This window comes from Cinclus cinclus, chromosome 7 (genome assembly GCF_963662255.1).
Source record: "Cinclus cinclus chromosome 7, bCinCin1.1, whole genome shotgun sequence".
Classification (NCBI taxonomy): Eukaryota; Metazoa; Chordata; class Aves; order Passeriformes; family Cinclidae; genus Cinclus; species Cinclus cinclus.
In genome coordinates this window covers 1,110,022-1,119,051 of record NC_085052.1, presented here as the reverse complement: position 1 = coordinate 1,119,051, position 9,030 = coordinate 1,110,022, and the positions used below count along the sequence as shown (strand labels likewise).

Here is a 9,030-nt window from a genome sequence, read left to right as displayed (position 1 = left end):
CTGGGAAGGGAATGGAGAATTCCTGAGGGATCTGGGAAGGGGCTCAGATGGAGAAAAGGAGGCTCAGGGGGGACCTTGTGGCTCTGCACAAGTCCCTGACAGGAGGGGACAGCCGGGGGGATTTGGGATCTGCTCCAGGGAACAGGGACAGGAGCAGAGGGAGCGGCCTCAGGGTGGGCAGCAGCAGGAATTTCCCCATGGAAAGGGTGCTCAGGGACTGGAAGTGCCCAGGGAGGGTTGGAGTGCCCATCCCTGGAGGTGTCCCAGGAATTCCTGGAGCTGCCACTGAGCGCTCTGGACAAGGTGGGGATGGACAGTCACAGGGTGGGCTCCATGGGCTGGGAAGGCTTTTCCCACCTCAGTGATCCTGTCCATTCTTCCCCCCAGACCCTGCTCTTCCCTGCGGATGCAGCCTGCCTTTACAGGGAAAGGATCCCTCCCCACTGAATCCCAGATTCCCAGCAAACCCCACATTCCAGAGGCTGCCTGGCCACGGCACAGCTGCAGAGGGAGCCGTGGCTGTCCCCGTTTGTCTGGCAGTGGAGGTGCCTCCAGGTTCATAAATCTGTATGCAGTAGTAGGGGTTCTCCACCAGCAATTCATTTTAATTATGTGAGACATAAAAAGACCACCTACAGATGAGACAATACAGCTGTAAGATTCTCAAGGTTACTACGGGGAATACTTCATAACTGAAGTATGTTTTCCCTGAGGAATTTGACTACCATTTGATTTAATTTTTAATTTTTACATTTTAATCAAAAATAGATCAAATGGTGGTGTTCTCCCCTGGGAACCATACTTCAGATATGAAGCAGTCCATGTTCCTTTTAAATATGTAAAGCTGCCATTTATGTATAACTCATGAATGACACCCTGTGTTGCAAGCAAATATCACGCGGCGATTTCGGGATTGTTGCAGTAACACCACCATCATCACACACAAATATCCCCCTCCTGCACCAAGGGGGCCTGTGGGAGCTCAACCTGCCCATCCTGGGGGAAGGAAGAGCCCATGGATGGAGGATGTGTCCATGGAGGATGTGCTGATCCTGGACCCCGAGGGATGGAGAGCCAGGGGAGGAGCTGGGTTTGGAAGGGAAGGGTCGGGAGCAGAGTTTGGGACATCAGAGCCCAGCATGGGGTGCTCCAGGCCCAGGAGAAGGGGTTTAGGACAAGGGATGGAGGAACAGGACACAGGGAATGGCTTCCACTGCCACAGGGCAGGGCTGGATAAATGGGATATTGGGAATTGGGAATTGTTCCCTGGCAGGGTGGGCAGGGGCTGGGATGGAATTCCCAGATTTGCTGTGGCTGCCCCTGGATCCCTGGCAGTGCCCAAGGCCAGGTTGGACATTGGGGTTGGAGCACCTGGGACAGTGGGAGGTGTCCCTGCCATGGCAGGGCTGGGATCTGGGATCCCTTTGCACCCAAACCAATCTGGGATTCTGTGACAAGGAACAGCCTCGAGCTGCCCCAGGGGAGGTTCAGGTTGGATATTGGGAGAATTCCACCATTCCTGGAAAGGGCTGAACGGCCCTGGCAGGGCTGGAGTCCCCATCCCTGAGGGATTCCACTGCCCTGTGCATGTGGCACTTGGGGACACGGGACAGGGGTGGCCTGGGAATGGCTGGGCTGGATGGTCTGAGAGACTTTTCCAACCCGAACAATTCTGCGATCCTGGGATTTGTTCTTTTTGTTTCTAAACGTTGCGGCCACCGCTTTTCTGCGCTTCCTTGGGAAGAGCTGGGAGCAGCTCGGGAAGGGAGAGGAATGGCTGAGAGCTGATGTCCCCAGGGCTGGATCCCTGGCCAGGCCACTTGTCACCCCTGGGAAATGCGGGACAGAAGGAACAAGCCCAAGCTGTGCCTGCGCAGCTGAATTGCCAGGAAAAGTCACTTTGCTCAAAGCTCCATCCGTGCCCAGCTCCACGCAGGGATCCCGAGTGGAAGTTTCACGTGGGAGGAAACGGCCAGGGTGAGCATTAATTTGGTAATTACCTGCAGAAATCAAGGCAACCCCAGAGTTACTGATGTGTGACTGTGAGTCTGCTAACTCAGGGTATCACACCACGCTCCCAGGAGAGCTGCTGAGGTTTGGAGCAAATAATTTAGATAGAAACACCAGAGATTTAAAAGCTATTCAATAAATAATAATATTTAAAAGAAACAAAAAGAGATTTAAACGTATTAATTATATTCATTTTCACACGTAAGTCTTGGCTTGTCAGATCCAGGCCTTTAAACCCCACTGATTCCAGTATTTTGATTTTCCATCTTTCTTTGGCAGTCAAGATGCCAAGTGGACTTGTAAGTACCATCAAATTAATAAAGTAAGCAACTAAACCTAGTACAAAGATTTTACATGACATAAATAATATATTTCTTCTCCTCATCCAAGCTTTTATTCACCTTTGTTCCTCAGTGCCCTAAGAAATCATCCATGGAATAACACAACCAGACGATCCCTTGCTGCAGCCAAAGTGGTGTTTAATGCTTCTGCTTTAGTAAGGAACAATTTACAAAATACAAAGTTAAAAATAAGAATTAGATCCTTTAGAGCTGAATTAAAAACAGGCCAGGGGCCTTTCTCTCTATGTACAGGTAAATAAAGCATCACTCTGGTTATTCTGTGTACAAACCACAGCAGTAGGAAATAGAAAATTTATATATTTTTTTCATCAAGAAAACAAAATTTCAGAGCTCTGCAAGGCATACAAAAATAACTCCGTGGCTCCACTGCAGATTTGACACAAATCTGCTTTAAAGGAATATTCACTGCCCCAGCCTGTGCCCGCTTTATGATCCTGCAAAATCCCAAAATAAATTACAAACACTTCTATTTAAAAAAAATATCACTATTAAAAGCCTTCAGTGGAGCAGGCAATTAAACTCCAATTTGTTTCCAGCCTGAATAATTTTAAAAAAGCATTTCTTGCCCTGTTGGAAAACATGGAGCAAGGAATCACAGCTGAGAGGAAAAGTTCACTCTGAACTTATCCAGGAGCTTCTGCCTGCCCATTTGGGGAAAAAAAAAAACAAACAGACCAGGGAGGATGAGGCTTGTGTGAGGAATTCCACGTGGGTTTATTCAGCTCTGCCAGGGAGCAGCTCCAGGGGTTCCAGCTGGGGATAACTCCCAGAAAATGGAACTGGAATTTCTCCACATCCAGGCACAGAGCAGCTGGGGCTGGATCCCTGGCACTGTCCCAGGTGGAACTGGATGAGCTCTCAGGTCCTTTCCAGCCCAAAGCAGGCAGGAATTCTGCAAGGAGGTGGTGGCTGGGATAGCTGGAAATGAGGGCAGCCACCTTCCCACTGCCTGACCCCCCTTTTTGGAGCTCATTCCCAGCACAGATGGGATCAGAAAATATTGCATTAATTGATATTTCAGAATAGGCTTGCTCTGCTTTCCCCTACGTTGTGTTCCTGGATAACCCATTTCTTTTTGGGGATCGCTCCCCTCAGGGGCAGCATCTGGGAAACATTTATAGGAATTCCCAAAGTCCCTGCCAGCCCAACCTGCACATGGGGCAGGGTGAGGGATGTCCCTGCTCACCCTGCAGCTCCCAAAAGCTGGGATCAAGTTTTCCTGCTTTGCTCAGCTGTGGAGTTGAGGAATCCCCTGAATGAAATCCCCTGCTCCGTGCCCACTCACAATAGGAAAAGTGATCCCAGAAATCCCATTAAAATCCTCCAGCAGCCTCTGCTGCAGCCACCACCTGGGACCAGCCCTGGGATTTACCTGGACATTCAAAAAAAAAATTAAAAAAAACGCAAAGGCTGCTGGAAAAGCTGGAAAATGTAAAAGGATGTGGCACAAACCTCACGAGGAGCAGCAGGAAAAGCAGAAATGAACCAGTTCTTGGTTTAAACCCAGTCCAGCCCAGACTCAGGTCTAAAGCAAACAGAGGAAATACCTGTTCACAGGTATCTGTGAACTCCTGAACACGATACAACCGGAGTTATTTAAGGAAAAACCACTTCTCTGGTTTGATAATCCACACGTTCCCTGAGTTTTAAACTCCATCCCATATTTCTGCCTGGTGTATTCTGGCAGAAAACTCTTCCATCACAGAGTCCAAGTCCAGTTCTGGTATTCCCCTCTTTGTACACCTGAAATTTTGAGTGTATTTGACCAAATTTTGACCAGTCCCAACTGTTACTTGTCACACCTGAGATTCAGAGTGATTTTGCAGGAACTAAACCATTTTAGCCCTTTACATTTAATCAGATATTTTAGCTTTTGCAGCACAGAAACTGCTGTTTATCCTGGTTTTTTTTATTATTTTTTTATACTGCTTTGACTATCAGGATTTTTAAAAGACAAAGGTTGGGGGTGTAAAAATGAATTCACCACAAATTCTGACCCCCCAACCCCCTCCCCCCAGATCTTGGTATCAAGTATTAACTTGATATAAATACTAACTTGAAAGTATTAATTCTTAATTTAACTAAAGTTTTTATGGGCTTGGAGGAAATTTTTTTTTAAAACCAAAATCTGAACGCCAATTAATCGCAGGTCTGGTTTTAGACTTATTTCCTCATGTATTACTTAATTAAACTCAGTATTTTAGGCGAGATTAATTTAATGAGAACATCTCAACTCAGTGCTAACTCCAACTCCACACACAACACTGGAAGGCTCAAGGACTGCAAAAAAACTTTTGCCTGAGGACTTTGCATCCTGATAACCCCCAAAAGTAACCTTTCAGAGGTTAATTAACCTGTCATTAGATTTGTGCCAACAAAAGCCTGCTGGATGATGAGGTCAAGCCTTTTTAAACAGATTTTTTTTTTTTTTTTTTTGGGGATTTAAATGTAAGCTTCAGTGGGATTTTTCCTGGACTTCACAGCTGCAAAGCCACTTAAAAACTAAAGTTTAGTTTTAAAAACTAAAATTTGTGTGCTCCCACTCCTGCCTGTGGCCCTGGACAAGGAGGATTTTCCAAAGGAGCATTTTCCAAGGGAGTCAGGAGAAAACCTTTGGAATCAACAAAACCTCTGGTCCAGTCCAAGGTGAAGCCTGGGCCCAAGGCCAGCTCAACTTAACCAGTCCAAAACATGAAATCAGCCTTTTCTTGTCCTTTTTAGACAAATTCTGAGTTTCCTAAAAATGAAAATAGCTTTTTCTAATTCTGAGTTACCTAAACATGAAATCAGCCTTTTCTTGTCCTTTTTAGACAAATTCTGAGTTTCCTAAAAATGAAAATAGCTTTTTCTAATTCTGAGTTACCTAAACATGAAATCAGCCTTTTCTTGTCCTTTTTAGACAAATTCTGAGTTTCCTAAAAATGAAAATAGCTTTTTCTAATTCTGAGTTACCTAAACATGAAATCAGCCTTTTCTTGTTGTTTTGACACAAATCCTGAGCTACCTAAATATGAAATACACATTTCTTTGTCCTTTTTAGACAAATTCTGAGCTATCTAAAAACAAAATTAGCTTTTCCAAACAAATCCTGAGCTACCTAAACACGAATTCAGCCTTTTCTTGTCCTTTTTAGACAAATTCTGAGTTTCCTAAAAATGAAATCAGCCTTTAAAACAAATTCTGAGCTACCTAAACACGAATTCAGGCTTTTCTTGTCCTTTCTAGATAAATCCTGAGCTACCTGAGGAGCAGAACATGGTGAGCAGGTGCAGAATTGCAGATATTCGTGCCCTGAGTGGCAGCAGGGCAGGGTGGGAGTGCTGAGGCAGGGCAGGATCCAGGATCCAGCTGCATCCTTGGGATCCCAGCAGGAATTCAGAGCTGCTCCTCTGCTCCTCCTCCATTTCTAGAAGCCCAGGATGTGACCGAAGTGTCCCTGCAAGGAGAACATTCCATGTTGCTATAAAAGGAGATTTTCCTCCTTTTCTTAATTTTCAAATTTCATTTTAAATCACTGAGTACCACCACCAAATATTCCCTTTTTTTTTTTTTTTCCCTCCAGGGATGAATGGAAATAAATAAACACAGTCAATGTCTGCTCAGTCACAGCTCCTGGTGGAAGCTTTGCTTTCCATAAATCAGATTTTTGCTGTGGACATCCAGTATTTCCCTATACCTCTCCTCATTTTGGCTCTGAAGGAGAAGTATTTTCAAGTCTGTATCTACTCTTTAGAAAAGAAATATCCAATTACAGAAAAAAATAGGAGATAGAATGAAATTCCTGAATATTTTGTTGTGATCCAGTAAATGAAGGACAACTAAAATCAGGGTAGAGGAAGTGCTGTGTTGTTGTTTCTTTCTGTTACTTCCCAAACTCTGCTTTTCAGAGAGAATTTGAAAAATGAGTTGAGAATCTCCAGATTTTCCAATTGCTGCTGGGAATATTAATTTGTGCTCTGCTGAAATTAAATCCATCTCCTTTATTTTTAATCTCCATGCTTTATTCCCCAGCAATGCAGCTGTGGAGGTTATTAACTTCACGTTTTATGGATCTAATACCCGGGAACAAGTCCCAGTCCTTTCTGTCCCAAAAAGCAGATTCCCACACTTACAGATTCTCCAGCAACACATCTCGGGCACGGCTGGGAAGTGCCTTTGCTCCCGTGATTTTCCAAAACCTGAGGAACAAAACCAGACACAAATCCATCAAAAAATGGAAAAAGAAACGGGCAATTATTTCCAGCTTTATTATAAAACGCATTCGAAAAGCGATTTTGTAACAACCACACGGACGGTGGGAACTCACCACGGAACTCTGCTTTGTCTTCACAGCCCAGGCAGCAGAGTCAGGGAGGAATTTCTGCCTGGAACCCAGATCCATGGCACAGTCCATGAGCTGGGCACCAGCCTCCTTTGGAATGGTGTCCAGCAGCCGGCACGCTCGCTTCTGGAAATCCAAAAGCAATATTCACCTGGCAGCGCAAGGCACGGCAGCCAAATTCTCAGCATCTTCCTGCCTGTGCCTCCCAAGGATCCATTGGGAAGAACACCAACCCCAGGATTTTGGATTTCCCACTGGCCCTGATGCTGCGAGCAGGAATTCTGTATCTCTCTGTGCCTCAGCTCCGTGACATCCCCCTGGGAAAAGGCATCCTTCATCCATCCCAGCAGGGGTTGGGATGGGGTTCACGGAAGGAGCAGAGCAGGGCAGTGGTGTGGAACGACTCAGCGAACCCAGGAACAGAAGGAAAAGGGACGGGAACATCCCCGCACACGGGGTTTGTGTTTTCCCTGAACGCTGGCACCTGCTCCCAGCCTCGCAGCGCTGCACAGTCCAGTCCCTGCTCTGGCACCGAGCGTGACTCGGCCCCATTCCCGGTCCCGTTCCTCCCATTCCCGGTCCCGTTCCTCCCATTCCCGGTCCCGTTCCTCCCATTCCCGGTCCCGTTCCTCCCATTCCCGGTCCCGCTCCTCCCATTCCCGGTCCCATTCTTCCCATTCCCATTCATGATTCTGATTCCCAGTCCCATTCCCACTCCTGATTCCCAATCCTGTTCCCATTCCCTTTCCTGGTCCCATTCCTATTACCATTCCCCATTCCCTTCCCATTCCTGGTCCTGTTCCCATTACCATTTCCCGTTCCTGATTCCTGTTCCAGTTCCCATTCCCGTTTTCACTCCCATTCGCGATTCCGATTCCCATTCCTGATTCCCGATCCCGTTCCCACTCCCGATTCCCGTTTCCATTCCCCGTTCCCGTTCCCATTCCCATTTACTGTTCCCACTCCCTGTTCCTGTTCCCGTTCCCATTCCCCGTTCCCATTCCCATTTCCGTTCCCCGTTCCCATTCCCATTTCCGTTCCCCGTTCCCATTCCCATTCCCATTCCCATTCCCGTTCCCATTCCCATTCCCATTCCCATTCCCTACTCACGCATTCCGGCTCCCCGGCTCCGCCCGGGCCGAGCGCTCCCCGCCTGCCCCGCACGGGCCCCGCGGCCATGGCGGTACCGGCACCGGGACCCGCCCCGGAACCGCCCCTGGAACCGGGACCCGCCCCGGACCCGCCCCTGGAACCGGGACCCGCCCCGGAACCGCCCCTGGAACCGGGACCCGCCCCCGGAACCGGGACCCGCCCCTGGAACCGCCCCCGGAACCGGTACCCGCCCCCGGAACCGGGATCCTCCCCTGGAACCTGGATCCTTTCCTGGAGCCTCCCGCTGGATGCATCCCCGACACCGGGATCCGCCCCGGGATCCGCCCCGGGAGCCCCGACCCGGCGGGATCGCGGCCGCTCCGCTCCCATCGCCCAGCGCTGAGCCCGGCCCGTCCGGATCAGGGAACAGCCCGGGCAGGGACCCCAAATCCCACCCATCCCACCCCAGCCACGGCAGGGACACCTCCCACTGTCCCAGGTGCTCCCACCCCAATGTCCAACCTGGCCTTGGGCACTGCCAGGGATCCAGGGGCAGCCACAGCAAATCTGGGAATTCCACCCCAACCCCTGCCCACCCTGCCGGGGAACAATTCCTGCCCAAAATCCCATCCAAATCTACCCACTTTCATCTTAAATCCACTCCCCGTGTCCTGTCCCTCCATCTCTCCAGCTCCTTCAGGCACTGGAAGGTCACAGCTGGGTCACCCCGGCTCCTTCTCCTGGACAATCCCGATTCTCCCAGCCTTCCTCCCAGGGGAGAAGCTCCATCCCTCTCTAAGAAGACGCTGCTGGTTTTCCAACTGCACCAGGCAGTTTTGCAGGAGAGGACACAGATTGTTCCCTGGCATTCATTCCTTCTGCAGCTTATTCCTCACTCGGGATCCAGTTGTACTTCCAGGAGATGCTCTGTCACATTCCCTGGGCCCGAGGGCGTCTCACAAAGGATAATTCACAGATTCTCCTGGTTTTTTGTTTTTGTTTTTTTTTTCTTTTTTCATTTAGCACTTGCCATGCCTGATAGCGGAATAACCAAAATCCAGGTAAATCCACTTCGCAGAACATTCCAAGTCCCTGCAGAGCTGGAAGCAAACCCAAACCCAGTCACAAGAAATCAGATTTATTTCTTTATTTCCAAACCACCTCCCACTCCCACCCCAGAACCTGCTTAGGTGACCTGCCAGCACAGGAGTGTTGGAATGTTTTCCTGTGGAATGTTTTCCAGTG

General features: G+C 48.6%; 1 protein-coding gene across 1 annotated transcript; it reads right to left on the bottom strand.

The window, feature by feature from the left end:
• Positions 1 to 2,472: 2,472 nt before the first annotated feature.
• Positions 2,473 to 7,872, bottom strand: C7H10orf143 (chromosome 7 C10orf143 homolog). The gene is made up of 4 exons (XM_062496227.1): positions 7,804 to 7,872; positions 6,679 to 6,819; positions 6,485 to 6,550; positions 2,473 to 5,808 (listed from the first exon to the last, which is right to left on the bottom strand). The coding sequence occupies exons 1-4, from the start codon at positions 7,870 to 7,872 to the stop codon at positions 5,779 to 5,781; spliced, it is 306 nt and encodes a 101-aa protein (XP_062352211.1). The 3' UTR covers positions 2,473 to 5,778.
• Between the last annotated feature and the right edge of the window lie 1,158 nt (positions 7,873 to 9,030).